This window comes from Eulemur rufifrons, chromosome 4 (assembly GCF_041146395.1).
Source record: "Eulemur rufifrons isolate Redbay chromosome 4, OSU_ERuf_1, whole genome shotgun sequence".
Classification (NCBI taxonomy): Eukaryota; Metazoa; Chordata; class Mammalia; order Primates; family Lemuridae; genus Eulemur; species Eulemur rufifrons.
The window spans coordinates 80,939,531-80,961,803 of NC_090986.1; the positions used below are offsets into that span (position 1 = coordinate 80,939,531).

Below are 22,273 nucleotides of genomic sequence, written 5' to 3' on the forward strand. Positions count from 1 at the left end.
CAGGTCAGGGACTGCTCTTTTGGTGGTTGCAGTATTGCTTTGAATGTTGCTTCAGTGGGTGCCCCATAGGTGGAGCTGTGACTGCCTCACAGCAAGGGAAAAACAGTAAACAGCTGAGCATCTCTTAAAGGCTGTTCTAATTAGCAAATGATGACTGATCCAGTGTCCTTACATATGTTGAATAGTATAGGAAAGACTTATCTCTTCTTGTAGTTCTTACTCTCAGACATACCAAGTGTGAGATACTTTAATTGCAAATCAGAAAAGAATGATTATAAGGAAGCATTGGGGTTTAACCAGGTAACCATAGCGATAGACAGAGGGCTATTTGTAGTATAATGTGTACCAGAGCCACACTTTTTTTTTTCTTTTCGAAAACTGCATATGAACTAATTATATGTCATCAATGATTGAAGCTCGACTTATATAATACTGCAACTTTTTTGTTTTTAAATTAAGACTGTGTTTCATTAGTAGGTTGACCGTTAAGCAATAATTAAATCCATCTTAAATGATAGTCATGAAAAGATTACTTCCTGAAACACTAAAGAAATAATATTTTATTATGAGTGCTGAAATTCCTTGAAATTGTTAGGAAGGGGGCTGGAGCCGTTATTTCTCAATTCTTTTTTTCAACATTACTTTTGTTGGCTTTTTTTCTTACTGAAATGTGTGTATATTATAAAAAATTTAGGGGGAAGTGAAAAAGAAACATTTAAAAACCATCTTCCTCCTCCCATCATGACTTAAAAAGACTACTGTTAAAGTTTTGAGTGTTATGTCTTGAGTAGAAAGGTTTTTTTAAAAAACTTGTTTAAAACTTTGCAGGAAAATAATATATAAACAAAGTATTATTCTTCATATTATAGAAATCAAGCTATTAGCTCTGAAACTAAGAAATGATTAAAGTGGTTCTGGATAGTGTCTTTATAGTGACAGTGAGCTGTCCAAGCCCTTTTGGAGTCTATCCCTTGCTTCTGTGTCCTTCCTCTTCAGTCTCTTCTCACCTGTATTTCTCTGTAGTTGTTTCTCTGCTAAAGACTGTAAGTATTTATCACACTTACTGTGATGGCTGCTTCCTTACATAGAGAAGTGGCTTTACTGCCACATCAGCGAAAAAGTATAGTGAAAACAAAAATGAGAATTATGCAGATATACATGTAAAATGTTAAGACCAAGCTTTTACTTGAAATTTTTATGTGGCAATGATTTCCTTTAGTACTTTGCTTTATCCTGACTAGATATCAATTATGTATATTCTTTAATTAATCTGCTGCTTTAGCTGGTGACATTTTTAGAGAACACGGAATTAATAGATTTCATACTTAGACATATTTGGAAACCTCTTTTCTTTTAGATTCTAAAAGGAACTTCTACTGCTGTATGTTGAAAAGGGGTTGAGTCAAATATTCTTCTCAGTTATTTATTAATATAATTTCATTAGCTGTATACTGTTCTAATATATGCAGTACTTAAAATGGAGGCATTTTATTTTACTAATCATTATTGTATTTTACCATGTTATCAGTCATGTTTGCTGATTCATCTTTGTCATTTTTCTTAATCTTGGAATAGGTTGTGAATCTGTTTGAGAATGTGGTAAAACTTATGTACCCTCTCTCCCAAAATATGTGCACACATGTTTCACACAGATTTCAGGGAGTTGTGAGCACCAGAAGTATGATCATGTCGTGTGAGGGTAACATGTCTGCTCTAAATTTTTAGGTTACATCCTTGTCCCTTCCTGGTTCTTAATCTTCATTCTTCTTCACATTATAAAATACTTCACATATATCTAAAATTATTTTCCACTACATTGCTTTGATCGTGTCACTGTATTACTCCTTTTACCTGCTATTACCTTTAGATCTGGTAATTTGTGATGTTTGTCTCTTACCCTTTACCAGTTCTTCTGTTCTGACCCTGGGCATTCTCTGTTCTAGCCCAGTGTACCTCTGTTAGCCCTATTTTACTAGCTTATCCTGTTTACACCTTTATAAATGGAAGACACTGTAACCAACCTTCGTTGTCCAAGGGAGCATCTTCGAGTTTATTCTGTTTGCCCTCCAGCCTGTGAGTTGGGTTATTCAAGTTCTCACAGCCTAAGGAGTTTACCTGTGAACTCATGAGAATATTATTAATGCTGGTAATAATATATATTGCTTATATAAAATTTTATAAAAATTATAAATTAAGAGAATATCTAAGCAATAGCCCATAAATATTTGGAAACTAATGACAAAATCCTTTCAGGCTTTCAGATATTCAGAGTTACTCTTAGATATTCCACTAGCAATTCAAGTTTGGAGATTTGGGTTGCTTGAATCATTTCAGAACATCAGGCTCTGTCTATTCTAGGCTACAAATATCTGTTCTACTCTCTTCCCAAAATGTTAACTAGGATTATTCTCTTGATTACAAAGAGCACAGGAATAGATTCACCAAATAAATTTTAAAAGAGGAGGTTACCTAAATGCTAGCTCTGTCCATGCTTACCCTTAAAGTATATGTGTAACCACTTATAAACTACAAGTTTTCACTGTTGTTTGTTTGTTTGTTTGTTTATTTTCTCACATAAGATTCTAAAATTCTAAAGGGTCAGGATAAGGATATCTCTTTGACATGTGCCCAAAGAACTTTATATTTGGTATAGACCTCACTGCTGCCTGGGCAAATGCTAACAATTCTACTAACTTAGTATATGATTCACTGACACAGTTTTATACTGCTTCTTTCTTCTACTTGAGGTTAAGATGTAGCACTCACATTTTTCCCTTTGATACCAACTGTTGTAAAAGACATAAAAGAGTGGAGGCAGTTGAGGGAGAAAGGACATTCTGGGTACTAGTAGTGGTGACAACTGAAGTACCAAGTGGGAAATTCTTTTCTGCTTATTTAGTAGTAGTTTACTTTAGTTATGCTTGGTACTACCTTAAAGCAAAAAAAAAAAAAAAACCACCAAAAAACTTGTGTGGTTTTTCCATCATTGTAGAGCAAGTTCTGTTGTGGAATTTTTAAAAATCTTCACTGTTAAAGTATCTCTAGAAATTACTAAATGAAAGTATGGATATCTTATATCTTATCATGAAATATGTCAAAAAGAATAAGGTGAAAGTGGAAAGGGAGGTTTTGGCAAATTCTTCCCAGGTCTGAAATGACTTGTTCTACATTTGTACATAACAGATACAAAGCAGAGCTTTGCTCAAATAGTAAATTAATTTGCCAAAATAATATGTAATTACATCTGCATTACTTTACTTTTTACATTGTGTATTTATTTATATTATGTAATTTATGTATTACTTTATTTAGTGGTGATTTAGCTTATAAACATCAAAAAAAATATGATTGGCATACTTCTTTGCTAGTACGACCTGGTTTGGTAAAATGTCTGGCTTACCCTCTGCTCAATTTTTACAAATACGTTTTTATAGCAGAATTTTGTCTTTGAAATATTGTTTTACAGTCTGCCAATGAACTCTAAGATAAAGCTGAAGAATTCCATTAAAACCTAAACCAACCATGGTATAAGGCCTGAAATCCATCAAGCCATTAATTCAGATTTACAGAAGGAAAGTGTGAAGCAGCTGGTATAATCCAGTTTCAGAGCATTCTGTTTCTGAGATTCCATGGTTTCCATACTAGGCAAAAAATAAGGTAATACGATTTGGTCCCATTAACAGTGCTACCACCTGTTGATGGCTTTACCTCTTTCCTCTTGTTATGAAGGCATTTTTTTTAATCTAAACTAATTAGCAATATACGGTAATTTGTGGCTATAATAAAAGGAAACAAAGGGTCTTTATTTCTGTTTGTGTACATGCTTCTTTGTGAAATTGCACATGGCAGAGTATGTACCTAGCTATCTAAAGATATTTTAGTAAAGGTTTAAAATATATAAGCATAAAAACCAAACTTATGCATATTGGTTCAAAGACTGAAACCTATTTCAAAAAAATTTTTTAATGTCACACTTTGAGTTTGGAATTGATTCCCATTCATAAAGACCCATTCATTCATGGCACACTTTTAGCATTTAACAATGTTAACCAAGTACTAGGTGTTGAGAATACAGAGAAGAAAAGATACTTTCTGTTCTTGAAGACTTCACTGGAGTGGAGAACAGGCGGTTCCAGTGCAGGGTTACTAGGGCTTTGATAAAAATTTACTCAGTGTTCTGTATGCTGACAAAGGGAGGACACCTAACCCAAAATAGGCACTCCTGGAAGGACTCTAAAGGAGGTAACTACCGGAATTAATTCTTAACAAATAAGTGAGCCAAATGAAAAAGGGGAGATTTAGTACATGCCTTGCTTTGTGAAGGGTTTTAATTATAATCAAAAGTAAGTAAGTGATTATTTACTCTGTCTTCTGGAAAGGTTTACTGAAGTTGATCCAAGGCAGCCAAGTGAATACTGAAGCTAAGGACACCCAGGACAATCTTGTTAGCAGTGATCAAAACTAAAGTTGACATTTAAATAAGTACAATATTCATTTTGTACAAAGACCAATTCCAAAAAAGAATACTATCAATGGAAGTTTTTTGGGTTTTGGGGGGGGATTTTTTGAGATTTTTTTTTTTTAATTTTAATAGATTTGGGGGGGTAAATGTGAAGGTTTGCTACACAGATAAGTTTGTTACATGTTGCACAGTGGTAAAGTGTGGGCCTGTAGTGTACCCACCACCCGTACCCCACAGGTAATTTTTCACCTCTTTTGAGTCTCCAGTGTCCATTATACCACTCTGTATGTCCTTGCATATCAATAGTTTAGTTCCCAAATATAAGTGAGAACATGCGGCATTTATTTTTCCGTTTCTGAGTTACTGCACTTAGGATAATGACCACCATTTCCACCCAAGTTGCTACAAAAGAAATTATTTCATTCTTTCTTATCGCTGAGGAGTACTCCATGGTATATATATATACACACTACATTTCTGTAGCCACTCATTGGTTGATGGGCACTTAAGTTGATTCCATATCTTTATAATTGTGAATTGTGCTGTGATAAACATACGAGTGCAGGTGTCTTTTTGATACAATGATTTATTTTCTCTTGGGTACCCAGTAGTGGGGTTGCAGGATTGAATGGTAGACCTACTTTTAGTTCTTTGAGAAATCTCCATACCGATCTCCATAAAGGTTGTACTATGTGCACTTCCAACAACAGTGTCTCGTGTTCCCTTTTCACCGCATCCATTCCAGTATCTATTTTTTTCTACTTTTTAATCATGGCCATTCTATTGAAGTAAGATAGTATCTTATTGTGGTTTTAATTTGTGTTTCTCTCATTAGCAACGTTGAGCATTTTTTCATACTGTTTGTTGGCCATTTGTATATCTTCTAAAAAATGCCTCATCATGGCATTTGCCCACTTTTTAATGGGGTGGTTTGTTTTTTTCTTGCTGAGTTGTTTGAGTTCTCTGTAGATTCTGGATAATAGTCCTTTGTAGGACACATAGTTTGTGAATATTTTCTCCCATTTGTAGGTTGTCTGTTTACTCTCTTGATTATTTCTGTTGCTGTGCATAAGCTTTTTAGTTTAAGTTCCATTTATTTTTGTTTTTGTTACATTTGTTTTTGGTGTCTCAGTCATAAATTCTTTGCCTAGACCATGTCCAGAAGAGTTTTTCCTTGAGTTTTCTTCTAGAATTTTTTTGGTTTTAGGTCTTACATTTAAATCTTTAATCCATTTTGAGATAATTTTTGTATATGGTGAGAGAGAGGGATCCAGTTTCATTCTTCCGCATATGCCAAGTTTCCTGGCACTGTTTATTGACTACAGTGTCCTTTCCCCAGTATATGTTTTTGTCTGCTGCGTCAAAGATCAGTTGGTTGTGGGTATGTGGCTTTAGTTCTGGGTTATCTATTCTGTTCCATTGCTTTGTGTGTCCACTTTTATACCAGCACCATGCTGTTTGGGTTACTAATGCCTTGTAGTATAATTTGAAATTAGGTTATGTGATGCCTCCAGTTTTGTTCTTTTTGCTTGGGATTGCTTTGGCTATTTGGACTCTCTTTTGGTCCAAAATATGAATTTTAGAATTGTTTTTTCTAATTCTGTGAAAAATGACATTGGTATTTTGATAGGAATTGCATTGAATCTGTTATTTTAACAATATTGATTCTTCCGATCCATAAGCCTGGGATGTTTTTCCATTTGTTTGTGTCATCTACAGTTTCTTTCATCAGTGTTTTGTAGTTTTCCTTGTAGAGATCCTTCACGTCCTTGGTTAAATATATGCCTATTATTTTGTTGGAATTTTTTAAAGTTTTTGTTTTAACAAAAAATTACAAATCTGCCTCTGCATTCAAACCTTCATTATCTTCCCATTTACCTGAAAGTGTCTTAAAATTCTGTTCTATTTTAAATAATTCCAATCTTTAACCAATTTTTTTGTAGGATTAGGGTGTAGGACTTGCCGTCAGTGAGCCACAAGCTTTAAAAAGCCAACCTCACTATAAGTTTCCTATAAGCTGAGGAAGCTAATGGAGGTGACTGCCATTTGCTGGAGGTTGGGATATGGAAGTCTGAGTGGGTCACAGAGAATGTGGGAGCATAGGGCAAAGCAGGGCAAAATACTATATGAATGAATCACTTTCCTTCTGCAGTCCCCAACTGTAAAATACTTACATCTGCAGGCTGCAGCTGTTCCCCAAGAAGGGTTGGGAGGAAGGAGAGAGAGATCCTTTAATCCATTCCTTCTTTGCTTCATATTGTGTCACATATTGTAGGATACAATATCCTAGATGTTGTTATCCTTAGTGGTAGCCTCTGTTCATGACTCAGCCCTCTGACAGCAGCACTTACTTGAAGTTCTAAGGTTCCAGGAGACCTTTTTGCATGGGTATGTAAGGTTCCTGAAATGAGATCAGAGGTTATATCCCAAAAGTTCCTATTACTGCTCTGCATCTACTTCTCAGCTGCCCAAATAAGAGAGATCACAATCCGGGTAAATTTACTGGTACCAAACCTGTTACTAGTTTTCTATTTAAATTGAATTATATAGCCTTGAAAAATATTAGTCTGGAACATACGTGATTGTGAAAAGTAAGAAATCAAAATGCCATGGTAGATAAATAATGTAGGAAATATACTTAACAGAGTTTGAAATGTATTCTTGTGGAACATGCACATTTGGTAAGCGCTGGTTGTTCCTTTCATATTTCTTCTCTAACATCACCTTCTATTATGCCTCCCCCACGAGGAAGTGAGTGCCTCTTCAGCTGTCATTTTATCTCTGGGCAATGCTTGGTCACAGGAGATTCATGTTAATGAAATAGGTTGATGTTGATTAGTTGTAGAAAGAGTTCACAAAGTAATATTTTACCTTCTTCTGTATAGGGAAATAACCTAGCTGAGTTATTTCTTAAGAAAAATGTTACATAGTTACAGCTGCAATTAATAATATTGATGATACTTCGGAGGGAGTATTGAGGTGTTGAAATTTTAAATTAAGGCTCTAGTCTTTTTTTTAACACTCAAAACCTAATTTAAACTTTTCATCTAGAGCATAAACAAAAATATATGTAGTTATGATGTACCTCCTGGAAAGTAATTGTGGATGAAGGGAAAATGAGTGTTCTGTTCAGTAATCTAATCAGGAAAGAGAAAGCTGCCACTAGAATAGAAGATGCTTATTTCTTTACTCATCAGCATCTCCTGATGACGACCACTCTTCTCCAGATAGAAATCTATGGGGTTATTAAAAACAATATATATAAGCATATACCATTTCATTTTACCATGCTCATCTGTGAAAAGCCGTGCTAGCTTTCTTCCAGCCTCTGAAAAGAAGTCTAGACTAGACCATCACTAGATCAGATGATATTCAGAAGCCAGAGAGAGTAGTTTGCAGAGCTTCCAGATTTCCCAGGAATGACTTTTGTCTCTTTAACTAATACCCTGTCATTTTGTAGAATTTATTATGAAACATAGCTTATGCAGTGAATATCCTAATTTAGTCTGGCAGTATTTTGTTACATATACAATAAAATCTCCCTAATTCAGAACAAACTGGAAAAGTTTTGTCTAATGAGTGAAAATGTCCAATTGTAAAGATTTCCTTTAAGAAGAAAAGATATTTTTTCAGTTACACCACAGAAAATTCAAAGGCAACAAAGCAAGTATATTTTATCCAGGTTATTACAAATTCCAAAATAAAGGCCACAAATGAATAGTTCTCACTATATTTTGTCTAATGCAATGTATATGTATTGGACATATCGAAAGCTCTAAGCAAGGCTCTTTTCCCACTTTCTTCCTGAGAAATGCGGAAACCAAAGAATGTTCAACAAAGAACAGAGAACTAACTTTTTCTAATATGTCACTTCATGGATAAAAAGTAGAGACAGAATGGTGAAGCACCTGTTGCTTTAAAGGCAATAAACTAGTGAAATGTTTTAACAGAAGTCATCAGCTTTCAAAGATCTCTTTTATCCACTTCACATCACTCATTGCCCTTAATTCCTTTGTCACATTTTTTACTGCATTACAAGTAATCCTTGAAATCCACGGAGCATTTTATATATAACTAGAACCATGTGGATGGTTCTCACATGTTCACTATGGCCTCAAATCCTAGCATTTCTTCTCCTTTCCCATATATTTAGTATAGATTCAGGTTTGCGAAGCAAATTGTTGTGGTAATAGGAGGAATGCATCCCGCTCTGCCACCAGTTTTGCACCTATGAAGACAAGACACTAAATTCAGTCTCTGTAGGTATAGGATAACAGAGCCACCAGCAGGCCCTGAGCTGCTCTTTGATCTTCCCCACTGCATTCCACACCCTTCCCCTCTCCCTGATGAGCTAGTTCCTCAGGCAGCTGCTTCTCATGCCAGGCCATTGGTTATTTATATGTAACTATATACACTGGCCAACAGAGTAGATTTGTAGAAGTGTCTTATGAAATCTCATTCAGATAATGGAATAGTTCTGTTTAATAAACTGTTTACAATAGACAGGTTGGCATGGGGAGGGACAAAAAATTCTCTCCAGTTTTCCAGGTTGAATAGCTTCAATGCTGTTAACCCCCACCCGCCATCACCCACACTACTTTTATTTCCCCACATAATATATAAGGGCAATATGTGCCTTTTAAGATTAATCTTAATTATGTCTATTCCCCTATTGTGCCTTTTCTTGGTGTTAACTCCTTAGACAACAGTTCTTAAAAGGTTGAATCCAGCAATAAGGGCAACATGGTTCTAACCTTAATTACATTTTCTGAAAGAGACTAAAACTAATCAGTCTCCCCTGAAATCTTCTAGGATTATTCAAACCTAGAGTGCGTACACATAGGGCAGTGGCAAATAGGGTAGCAAATTCAGATCTTTGTTTCAATAAAGTTTGCTTTCCCACTGTATTTAAATAGATATCTGATTTGCTTTGCTCTTTTTCTTCCTGAAGCACAGCAGTTACTCATAGATTGAATCTTTGGTGTCTGTCATTCATGTAGATATTGTTTTTCCTAATTGCTTTTCTTTGTGCTATTCTTCTGCTTTCTATGTGACTTTTTTATAGTCCGTATATTTTCATTTAGTTCATATATTTTCTACAGTGTTGATTCTGATCTTTACTGTTTCTTAAGGCTTTCTTTAAATTTTATAATGGTATTTTTCTCCTCTGTTTTATTTAGCTCAATCAGCTCCCTTTTCAAATATTTCTATTGTCTTGCTTTTTTTTTTTTTTTTTTTTTTGATACAGAGTCTCACTCTGTTGTCCAGGCTAGAGTGCCGTGGCATCAGCCTAGCTCACAACAACCTCAAACTCCTGGGCTTTAATTTTCTATAATTTTTTTCTGTTTCCTTCAGAATGTGATTTTCATTATTATTTGTTTCCTATTGCTCTTGCCTTCGTTTTTCCCCAAAAATTTTGCATAGGCCCCACGTTAGGTTTTAAACTGATGTTCTAGCCAAGTATGTTATTTGCCAAAAACAATGTGAATATGTATCCTTTCCATCTTGATCTAAGTATTCTTTTTATCTTTCCATTAAAGTATTAGCTAAAGAACGGAATGTTAATAGATAATATCAACTGTTCAGTCATTCAGCTGCCTGAGAGATTTGAGAAAGAGCTCAGCGATGGACTATTGCAGTTGGGAACATGTCTGTGTCCTAGATCTACAGTTGTCCCTCGGTATCCCCAGGGGATTGGTTCCAGGACCAACCCCCTACCTCCCCACCCCCCATCACAGATACCAACTAAAGTCCTTATATAAAATGGCATAGTATTTGTGCATAACCTATATGTGTCCTCCTGTATACTTTAAATCATCTCTAGATTATTTATAATACCTGACATGATGTAAATGTGATACAAATAGTTGTTATACTGTATAGTTTTTCTATTTTTTTAGTGTTTGTTTTACTGTTATTTTTCATTTTATTTTATTTTATTTTTCCGAACATTTTTTATCAGATGTGGAGGGCTGACTATACTCTGGAAGTTCTGCCCATTCTGCAAAGTTGGAGTTATTCCATCCAGTAAGAGTAGCCTTTTGGTTTCACTTTGTTCCCCCATTTTGCGGTGCCTGCCAATTTAGGAAAACATCCTCACAGTTTGTAGGTTTCAGTTCAGTGTAGCCATGAATACAGTATTTTCCTCTGCCCAACAAAACCATAACTTGCTGGTGCTGGTCCCACCTTTAACAGGACACAGGAGGGAACAAAAGTTAAGTGTTGGGCCTTTAGTGAGTGCAGTGAGTATTGGGAGCTTCAGTGGGATAGTCTGTACTTTCCTCTGGTTTGCAAAGTCCCTGCAAATTTGGAAATATTGGTGACACCGCTAACCCTAACCCACGTGGTACCTTTGTGCGAATTAGAAAGACATGCCTTCCTCAGTGCACCTTACTGCCATTTGCTAGACAACTGTATGCTGATTACAATGTGAATGGTGCTGCATAGAAAGATGCAGTGCACACAGCTCTGCATGGCAGCCCTAACCAGTGCAGAATTTCATCTTCTGGTTCCATTATATCACACTGTGCTCCCAGGGAGAAACTGGTTTTCGGTCCTGGTGTTGTCTTACAGTTTGGTCCAATTTTCAGTATCCAGAAGATCCTCCTCGAAAACAAGTTTAAAGCGGGAGGTTAGGAACTTGCTTCAGCATGGCCATGTTTACTTCCTTTTGGTTCTGTTTTTTAGTCAGAGAGGAGGCGGACAGTTTTAAGAACTTTCATTTACCGCTTTCTCATCAATTTGTAGTGATAACCTTTTGATTTTATTAAAAGTTAACTCTCAGGAAGGTACTTCTGTGTACTTTTTTTTTTTTTTTTTTGAGAAAACTCACATAGAGAAAGGACCTTCCCAGATTTTATTTCCAAATGTATTCTTATATAAAAATTGTGAGTAAAAACCAAAATCCAAAGGAAAAAAAGAAACTTAAAACTTGGTTTATGCAGCAGATCCTGTAATACCTGGAGATTCCAACTTCCTCCAGTGCTAATAGTCTCTCTATAGCCTTGAAACAATCCTCAGCACTTACAAGGATTTTAGACCATGAGCAGCAACATTTATGCTGAAATTTATATCCTAAATAAATTGCTTAAAATTATAGTTTGCCTTAACATACTTTTTGTCTTTGCAGGGAATTGGTTTAGCCCTGGGAGATAATGTCACATTTCTCTTGATGTCCTAAAATCCCCAAACCTGTATGTCAGCATAATAGTGAATTGTTACTCGTATAGATGCTTTTCCTGTAAGTGATACCTCATCATAACTAAGAATAAACTAGTGGTAAGCTCTCTTAAAAGTATATGTTAACATTATTGTAAAGAGGAAAGCATTTGCAAATTGTATTCTAATTTTATTTGACATGTAGCAGTATTTGACAACCCCAAACTATGTCTACTCTTATTTTTCTGAAAGACATTATGTTTTCACTTACAGCTGTAGTCATTTTCAGTTTATATAAACCTAGCCCTGGTATTTTTATATAACATACATTCTGCAAAGTACTTTAGATGTATAGTAAATTGGACAGTAATGCTGAATTTATACAGCGTCAGTGGAGTGTGAGGTGTGCCATGTAAATGAATCTTCCAGGTAACTAAAATTACCTTTATAAGCAAGAAACACTTTTTCTTATGAAAGATTTACATTAAAAACAGCTAAACTATATTTCAGATTTTCCTACATTTTGAAGAGAATATTCCCTACATAATTAGTTTCTCATTGACTGACAATCATCACCATGAATAGACTACCTATGGGCTGTTGACTGGCAATAACATTGATTGGTCCAGACTATTGCAGCAATGTCTGTTTTGCATTATTTTTCTCTCCTGGCTTACTGTCAGGCTATTAGATCTCCTTTCTGCCATTAGTGTACTTGAATCTATTAATAGCATTTAGAATTTAATGTTTTAATATGGTGGGGTTTTGAAACTAAATAACCAAGTTTATCAGATTGATATATAGCTTAAAAGTAAATGCTGATTCATGGTGTGAGATATCCTATTTCTATATTTCCATATAGGCTCCAGTGTCTTACATATATGGTGGCTATTGTATAAATTAACAAAAGAAAATGTCAAAATCCACGATGATCTTTGCAATATAGTGTGTCTGCTATTCTCTTTTTCTGTCCATTGTTGTCATGTACCTCAAAGACCTTTGCATCATGGATCTGGCTGCCCAGATCTCAGAACTGGCTTTAGTATAGTTTGCTCTACCGTTGTTCCCTGTCTTGGCAAACTCCTACTCATCCTTTGAGATCCAGTTCAAATCTCTCCTGCTCTTACATCTACAAGGCAGTTAATTGGTTCTCTCTCTGCCTTCTCATAGAATTTTCTAATGTATTTCTACTAGAGCATTTGTTAAAATTATGATTATCATAATAGTAATGGCTAACCTTCTAGAGCACTTAATATGTGCTCCTGGGCATTATGCTAAGTGTTTTATATGTATTGTTTCTTTGAATGCTCATTTGGAAAAAACAAAAACAAAAAACCTTTGAGGTAGGTAATATTATTCTCTCCATTTTACAGATCAGTTAACTGAAGGGTAGTGTAACTTGCCCAAGGGACAGAGCTGGGATTTACATGTAAGCTGTTTGATTCCAGTTTACTCATTTTTCATATGAGTCAGCTGAGGTGCAGAGAGATAATTGGCCCAAGATCACATAACTAGTAAGGGACAGAACTGGATTTTGAATCCCAAGCTATTTGACTTTAGTGCTTTTAACTGTTTATTTGTTATCCACTCCCCTTTGTAAGCGTCTTTAGGCTGAGACTCCATAGTATCCATCTATACATCCCCAGAACAATGACACATAACAGGTTCTTAGATGTTTGAGACTGAATTAATCAACTTTCTCACTGCCTAAAATGTAAATAATACTAAGCTGGGCATTTCTGTTTGCATTGTTATTCTCAGATATAACTTTGATATTGTGATGTTTATTATACCTCATCATCCTCTCCATCCAAACTGATCTTCTAACTGTACTTATTTAAGCCTACAAGCCATTTTCTTTGCTATAGCTCCCTTTACCAAGCCCAGCCCACTACAAGTACGCCACAGTGAAAAAGAGAAGGCAGAGATTAGAGAAAAGTAATTGAGTACCTGAAATAATATGGTTAGTTCAAGAAATTTGAAAACAGCAGCAACAACAAAAAAAAGCCACCTGAAACCTATGAGGGGAGGAGGGAAAGAAACAAAACTGGAGAAAGGTCACACACACCTGTGATCAGGAAGACCATACAGATGCGAGGAGTGAAGGAAGAAATGAAGAAAGAAAGAAAAAGAACAGGATAGGAGAGAATTTACTTTTCCACCAAAGGCTTGTTGTAAACTATACCTTTAATTGTTGAAGACAATAAAGGATAATTTGGCATGATTATCTTAGGCTATAAATTAGCAGCATTTGGAAATTAGCTACTTGTTCCCAACATTTATTAGAAGTAGTTAACCACACTTGGTATGGGACTGAAAAGATCTGACTTTTGGTCCCTTGCACAGAGGTGTTGGACTAGATTATCTCTCGGTCCCTTTTAACTCTTAAAATTCTATGCCATGAATATCAGTTATTCCCACTATGTATAAGGCACCAGGCTAAATGCTTTGCACAGTGTCATGAAACAAAGATAAAATTTATGCTTCAAGGGTTTGCAGTTTAGTTGAAAAATTAGACAAAAAACAGACAACTTGGTTTTTACTACAGTGCATTCCTGGAAATGATATATAATAAAGCACCTGTTTCCTCTTAGGAACAATATTAGGGTTGATTATTGCATTATTGACCATTAAATCCATCCAATAAGTCTAAGATTTGATCAAAATAGTTATAAAAATGAAGTAAAGCAAGATAAGCCTGACATAAATAAAAGATTAAAAATGGCTTTGGCAAATTTTCTAAATTCTATAAAATAAGCATAAATATATAACACATTGATTATATTAGTGATCCTTTAAAATATATTTTTAAAATCCTACTATTGTATGATAAATATGACGAGTAAAATTATATTGGTTTATCAACTTGGCATAAGAAAGACTCTGGTAATTTCAGAACAATACATTTTCTCCTCTACATAGATTTTGCTGTAGCAAAGAAACATAATCAATATATCCTACTTACTTTAACTTTGATTGATTTAGGAAATGGACAGTACTTAGCCCAGGGCCTAAAGGATGGCTAATTCTAGTTATGTTCTTCGTTATTTATTCTCTAGAGCCTAGCTTAAAGCCTACTCTCTGTTTTTCTGATTTATGTAATTCTAACAGGAGCTAGTATTAGGATAGTGCTTGAGATTGGGGGGTTGATGTCGTACTGCTTATGCTATCACTTACCTGCTCTGTTAATCTAGGCACGCTGTTTAACCTTGACAAGCCTTACTTTTTTCCTTTGTAAAATGAGGATGATAAAAATGTTATGAACTATTGGGGGTATTGTGGGGATTAAATGGGAACATGTGTGTAAAGATGTTAGCACCCTGCCTTGCATATACTACATACTTAATAAACATTAGGTATTGTTAGTATTTACTACTATACAATTGCCCCCTTCATTCTTACGTGTTCTGTTTCTTCCTGTCTTGCTAAAGTGTCCTCAAATTAGTAAATATTCAATTAAGTGTTCACTTCAGAGGAGGTGGGGGTTAGGATGAAGGGACAGATTCTAGTAGTAAGAGATGGTGATGTGAGGATTCCACCGTATATTTCATAAGAGAAATGGTAGGGTTAGAATCTACAATGGTGATAATCTCCAAGTGATAGTTGTATCCTCAATAAGCAGAGTGGCCGGGTGTGATGGCTCACGCCTGTAATCCTAGCACTCTGGGAGGCCGAGGCGGGTGGATCGCTCGAGGTCAGGAGTTTGAGACCAGCCTGAGCAAGAGCAAGACCCCGTCTCTACTAAAAATAGAAAGAATTTAGCCAGACAACTAAAAATATGTAAAAAAAAAAAAAAAAAAAAAAAAATTAGCCGAACATGGTGGCGCATGCCTGTAGTCCCAGCTACTCCGGAGGCTGGGGCAGGAGGATTGCTTGAGCCCAGGAGTTTGAGGTTGCTGTGAGCTAGGCTGATGCCACAGCACTCACTCTAGCCCAGGCAACAGAGTGAGACTCTGTCTCAAAAAAAAAAAAAAAAAAAATAAGCAAAGTGTGAGAGGCAGTAGAGAGGATTAGGAAAAGGAGAGACTCTGTTAGCGCTGGCAGTGGGAGTTGAAATATTTTGGGGTAGTAGAATAGGTTTATTTATACCATGGAGTAGCAAGAAGGAAAGGCTACCATACCAAAGTGAGTTTGGAGGATGTTGATGGAAGGGTTGTTGGAAGGTTTTATATGCCACACTATATACTGGTGGAGTCGTGGTGGTGGGACAAATTTGGAGGTCATTTGTGTATAAGTGACCTTCTAAATTCATGATTTGCAATTCAACGATGGCTTTAGGCTCAGAAATCAACCTATGAAAGAAAGAGAGATTTAATTTTACCTCCTCTACTTTTTCTTGTTCACTAGAAAGGACATTTAACCAAAATTGAATGGAATGACAAACAACTGAATCAATCATCCAACTCAATAAAAAAAAATGACATTTCCCTGAATAATTGACTTTTCTCAAGACTCTTCAGAAATATTATCCTATGTGAATTATAGATACATACAGGCATATAAAAAATGGTAACCATAGGATAGAAGAATTTGGACGGTATAAACCTCCAAGAAGAAAAAAAAAACAGGATTTCTTTGCAAATAATTTTCATGTCTTGCTGTGAGAGAGTGGGAGGTTTGTGTTTTTACTTCTTGGTGAGGTTGCATATTAGTTAGGACCAGGGAAGAATAAGATCGCTCCAAGGTAGATGACAACACGAAAACCAGAAGAAACATAGAATTGATGGTCCATCTTGTTATGAGACCCATAGAGGAGGGGGATGAGTGAGTAGTTGACCCCTTTTAGTTAGTTGAGGTTTGGAAAGAAGAATTAATTTATTTATGCAAAAAGGATTAAGCTGTCAGTTAAAAAGTATTTTTTTAACCAGTCATGAACAACTTAGGTATTAGGAAGTATGAAAGAGCCAACATTCACTTAAGGATTTAAGAATATACTTTTTTTCTGTCTATTTAATTTTGTCAATCTCTTAATAGACTATATATATTAACATTAGTACAATAAATACAAAAATTCTCTAATGATGTATATGCCCATGTTCAGCTTCTTTCAGTTCTTCTAATATGTTATATTCTCTCATATCTAGGACTTTGTAAATGCTGCAACCTTCACTGAGAATACTCTTACCCGCCTTCTCTTCCGTATCTCGGCCATATACTTTGTGTAAATTCACTGCCAAAGCACTTAGTACTTTCTGATATAAATTAATGTTTATCTTATTTAACACTGTTTTCCTATAGATGCTCAATAACCGTTTCTTAAATAAAATGATCTGTATGTTGCTATGTATAGCTATTGATATTTTTATACATGTGTGTATATATTGCCCCGTGTATAAAATGTTCAGAAGGTATTAATAATGATAATTTAGTTTTTCTGATTACTAGGATAAGTATGGACTTATGTAATTGAAGCATGCCCCTTGAGTTATTTTTATAATAGTAATTTAAGGAGAAAAAAAAGGAAAGATGTAGAGGAGATAGGGGTACCGATTATTCCAGTATTATGGAGTATTCTGTACATGTCCAGTACTCTGGTAGGTACTGTACAGAACACAAAAGAGGTATAAAACCAGCTGCTCAAGGAAACCTATTGTCTGCTTGAGGGAAGAGAATTAATATTAGAGAACTGAGATCAGCCAAAAAGGAGCTGTTTCTGGCTTTGGATTTGGAGAGATTTAAGCAGCAAATGTTCATGTTTTGCCCATTTCAATTCAAGTCAGCAGTCACTGAACATTGCCTGTGTGTCAGGGAAAGTCGTAGGATCAGGACTAAGTATGAGAAGTAGGTGATGTGTCCAGGAAGGGTACTGTGGGTCCAAGTTAGAGCAGCCCTAGAAAAGCAATCCAAGATGAAAGCCTACTGCTATTGGATTCCACAGAAAATGCATTCTTGTGTCAAGATTCCTGCATTCACATGGGTGTCTGTGTAACTGCTGTGTCATTTTCCTCTAGTCTGCCTGGTCCACAACACCCAGTCATCTGTAGGAGACAATGTGGTAGTTAAGAGATTAAAACCCCTTGAGTCAGACAGACCTGGTTCTGTCATTTACTTTTCAGTTTCCATATCTACTGTAGTATCTATTGCTCGGAGTTATTGTGAGCACTAACTAAATAATCTGTGTAAGGTGCTTAACTAGAGCACCTAGAGAGTGCTCAAAGATTTCAGTATTGTCTCTACCAGCAATTAGTCATGGTCTAGGTCCTACTGCCTGAGCTACTAACTCTTCCACTAACTATATTTTTCCCATTCTTTTAGCTCTTTCTACCCATAGTTTTCTCATTTATATTTCTGAAAGTAGAGCTTTGCCTGATAGTGGTATATTTTATCTTTATGAAAGCACAACTTTGTGTGATCTGTTGCCTGTCTATCTCTCTGATCTTATCCTCTGTCACTCTCCTCTTTCCTCAGTCACTCTGGTAACACTGGCCTTCCTGCTGTTCCTTGAACACACCAAGCGTATTCCCACCGCGTGGACTTTGTTCTTGCTTAGAACCCTTTTCCTCCAGAGAGCCCTGTGACTCATTAACTCTGCCTCATTTAGTCTCTTTAAATGTTCCCTCTTCAAAAAGACCTTCCCTGACTACCCTATCTAAAATATACCCCTTATCACTGTCTTATTCTGCTTTATATTTCTTTGTGGTACTTCTCACCATCTTGCATTATTTTATACATTTACTCATTAATTGTCATTCTCCCTTTCTGGAATGATAACTTCCTCAGGTAAGTCTTATCCACTGCTGTATCTTCAGTGCCTAAAACAGTGCAAAGTAGGTACTCAGTTAATATTTGTTAAATGAGTGATTTAAAAGTTCAGAGTTGTCAGATCTAAACATGAAAATTACTCTTTAAAGATTACTCTATTAGAAGGTAATGGGATTTCCAGTAAATAAAAAATTATTCTAGAAGTGGCTGAGTTTAAAAATAATACTGAAAAACTTAAATTTTAATTTATTTTTCTTTTAGAAAAATGCTGACCCTGGAATAATAGAAAAATTGTCTCTTCGTAAACAGCGTTTCATGCAGTTTTCTTCACTGGAACATGAGGGAGAGTATTACATGACACCACGAGACTTCCTCTTTTCAGTAATGTTCGAGCAAGTGAAACGTGAGTTATTTTTGTTTTTAAGTTAAAAAAATCAGACTTTAGGGCTGAAAAGCCTATTTTTCAGGATTGGTAACAGCTTTTCTTCATTTTTATTATCATCTTTTTTGTACTATACATTATTATTTAGACTTTTCATTCCATGTGACACAAGTGTAATTAAATTTTATATTTATCTATCATAGAAATAGTTGTTTTGTATATGGTTTTTTCTAAGGAGACAGAGAATAGGTTACGTTTTTAAATTCTAGTAATATGTTGTTAATAATTAATTTGTCCAGGACAAATTAGTTTTGGGTGGTATTAATGTTTTAATTGAGAAAAAAAGAAACTAGACTATATAGGTTATGAGAGCAACTTGATGCAGTCATACCTTAGGTAGAAGATGTGGAAAAAATATAGTAAGCAAAAATTCAAAGACTATAATTACATAATTTTTTTATAAACAGCCAACTCACATTTATTCCAAACCGTGTCAGAAATTCTTAGTTTTATATACCTAAACTAGTCCTTTTCACTTTGCATAAAGTAGAGTTTGCCCCATCCTCTTTGCCCATGTTGTGGAAGTAGTCTATGAAAACTTCTTGGCTTCCTGACAACTTCCAAGGTATGCTGGAGTACTCCCTATAAATAGCTCCATATGCAACAGCTCAAGTGGGCGAGGGCAAGGTGAACAGTCAGAGAAGTGTAGATTGAGTTGGAAAAGACTGAGAGGACTTGGGAAGGCATTATGAGTATTGAGGGATGACTTGAACAAAAACAAAGTGATCAAGCTGTATTCTAGGGACAGTAAGTTCAGCAATCACTGAAACCAAAAGATTACTTTGGGCAATAGTGAGAGAAAATTGAAAAACAAATAAGGGTTAGATTATATAGAAGATTTCAGTGAGCCTGTTCAACCACCAGATGAATGTGTATTTGGGAGGAATGGGTAGACTTCATCCTGAATCAGCAGGGGAGCATTGAAAGTTTGTGAGCAAGAAAATGAGGGGGTAAAAATATGTTTAGATTGTTTTAGTACAGCTTCTTTGGAAGGAAGTTTGGCAATTTGTATCAAAAACCTTAAATATACTTACATACATTAATGCAGTTAACTTCAATAAGTAAATAATCAAAGATATGCAAAAAGATTTCTTTCAAAAGGTAGTTTAACCTCTCTGACACGTGAAGAACTTAGGCATCATCACTCGTGTCCTCACAGGAAAAAAAAAAGGCTGACAAATTGAAAATCAGCAACTCTTAGAGCCATCAGAGAATTGAGGTCACTGGTCTGAAAACTGGAGGCAGGTAGATCCAGAGACTCAGAACATAACCACTGAGAACCCACCGCTGTAACCAGCATCAGATGGGAATGTTTAAAGGGCAATTGACTGATTGCTAGAATTGAGTGTGCACTAGTTTGAGAGAGAAAATCTCCTACAGACCCAGCCGTGGAGAAGCCCATACACTTTTGTAAGTTTAACCTTGAGGAGCCCCGCCAGGTTCTCATAGTGAAGAAATAAGAAAAAAATCTCTTCCTTCTCTCAGGGGTAGGGGAAAAGTAGCCATTTTAAATACTCCCAGAGCATTTGCTCCTTCACAAAGGCCTGCACAGAAAGGAAACTATTTAATATTTTACTGGAGCCCAGCCAACCTGGGGGAATGGAAATTCCCAACTCCAGCCCCCTCTAGCCTTCCTGTCTCACCTACAAAATTAAAAACAAAACAAAACCTGAGAAGCACTGTGAAGAGCACAGTCTGGGCTGATCATAGAACTGTATGATCCTTCCCCTCCGCCACACCTCACCACCACATCCACAGGGCTCCTGTCTAACGGGTGCAGAACTGAAAGATCCCACCTCTCAGATCTTTGAGTCTAACACCTTAAGCACCTGGCCATCATCACAGCTTTTAGATCTTATTTGAAGAGAAATCTCTAGCAAAACAAAAAGGCAACAGGGGAGTAAAAAACAAAGGCACCAGAGGAAATTTTAGCCTCTGACACCTACAGCTACAGCAAACAATAAACACAACCTAATCCTAGCCAGATAAGCATAAAAAGGCCTATGTACCTCTATAACTTTTACCCAAAAATATCATGCCTAACTTTCAACAAAAAAAGTCACAAGCCATGCTAAAAGAAAAGGCATAGTCTGAGAAGACAAGGCAAGCATCAGTACCAGATTTAAATATGGCAGACGTTTTAGAATTATCAGACCAGGAATTTAAAATAACCATGATTAATATGCTAAGGACTCTAATGGAAAAAGTATACAGTATTTAAGAACAGAGACGGAGAAATTCTTAGAACAAATCAAAAGAAAATGCTGGTAATCAGAAGCACTATAACAGAAATGAAGAACGCATTTGATGGCTCGTCAGTATAATGGACCTGACCAAAGAAAGGATCAGTGAGTTTGAAGATATGTCAATAAAACTTCCCAAATTGAAAAGGAAAGAGAAAAAAAAAAACTGAGAAAAACAGAATATTCGGGAACTGTGGGTCCATCACAAAAGGTGTAACATATAAGTAACGGGAGGGAATACCAGAAGGAAGAGAAAGAGAAAAAGGAACAGAAGAACTATTTGAAGAAAAAATGGCTGAGAATTTTCCAAAATTAACAAACATCAAGCTACAGATTCAAAAAGTTCACAGAACACTAAGCAAAATAAATACCAAAAAATACCTAGGCAGATCATATACAAACTGCAGAAAATCAAAGGAAAAGAGAAGATATTGGAAGAAACCAAAGGGGAAAAAAAACACCTTACCTGTAGAGGAACAATGGTAAGATTTACATCATACTTCTCTTCATAAATCATGTAAGCAAGAAGAGAGTGGATAAAATATTTAAAATCGTGAAAGAAAAATCCACCAACCTAGAATTCTATATTCAATGAAATTATCCTTCAAAAGTGGAGAAATACATTCTCAGACAAACAAAAATTGAAGGAATTTGTCACCAGTAGATCTGCTTTACAAGAAACATAAAAGTTCTTTCCCTTCAAGAGAATTAAAAAATATGTCAGAAACTTGGATTTATGTGAAGAAAAGAGAGCTAGAGAAGGAATACATGAATATAAAATTAAATCATTCATTTTTTTATTCTTAACAAATCTAACAGATAACAGTTTAATCAAAATAATAGCAACAAAAATATTAGATGATCAAATCTTATGGATAAGTGAAATGTGGGACAGTAATGGTAAGGGACAGGAGGGAGGAATTGGGAATACTCTGTTATAAGGTGCTTATACTGCCCATCAAGTGATACAGAGTTATTTGAAAGTGGACTTAGATTAATTGTAAATGGATATTGCAAACTTTAGGAGAACTACAAAAAAAGTTTTTTTAAGAAATACAGTTGACATTCTAAGAGAGGAGAGAAAATCAAATTATATAAAATGCTCAGTTAAAACCAGAGAAGGCAGAAAAAGAGTAGAGAAGAAAAAGAAACAAAAAACAAGGGCAATGAATAGAAAACAGATATGGTAAATATATCAATCCAACTATATAAACAATCACTTTAGATATGGTCTACATACAGCAATTAAAAGATGTATTTTATGCG

At 35.6% G+C, this 22,273-nt stretch overlaps 1 protein-coding gene across 1 annotated transcript in view; it reads left to right on the forward strand.

Annotated features, from left to right (window-relative positions):
- The window catches only part of MICU2 (mitochondrial calcium uptake 2), a 74,600-nt gene that overhangs the window by 15,500 nt on the left and 36,827 nt on the right, over positions 1–22,273 (forward strand). The window contains exon 2 of the mRNA XM_069467447.1: positions 18,584–18,725. Coding sequence (XP_069323548.1) covers positions 18,584–18,725 — 142 coding nt within the window. The remainder of the gene's footprint in view (positions 1–18,583; positions 18,726–22,273) is intronic.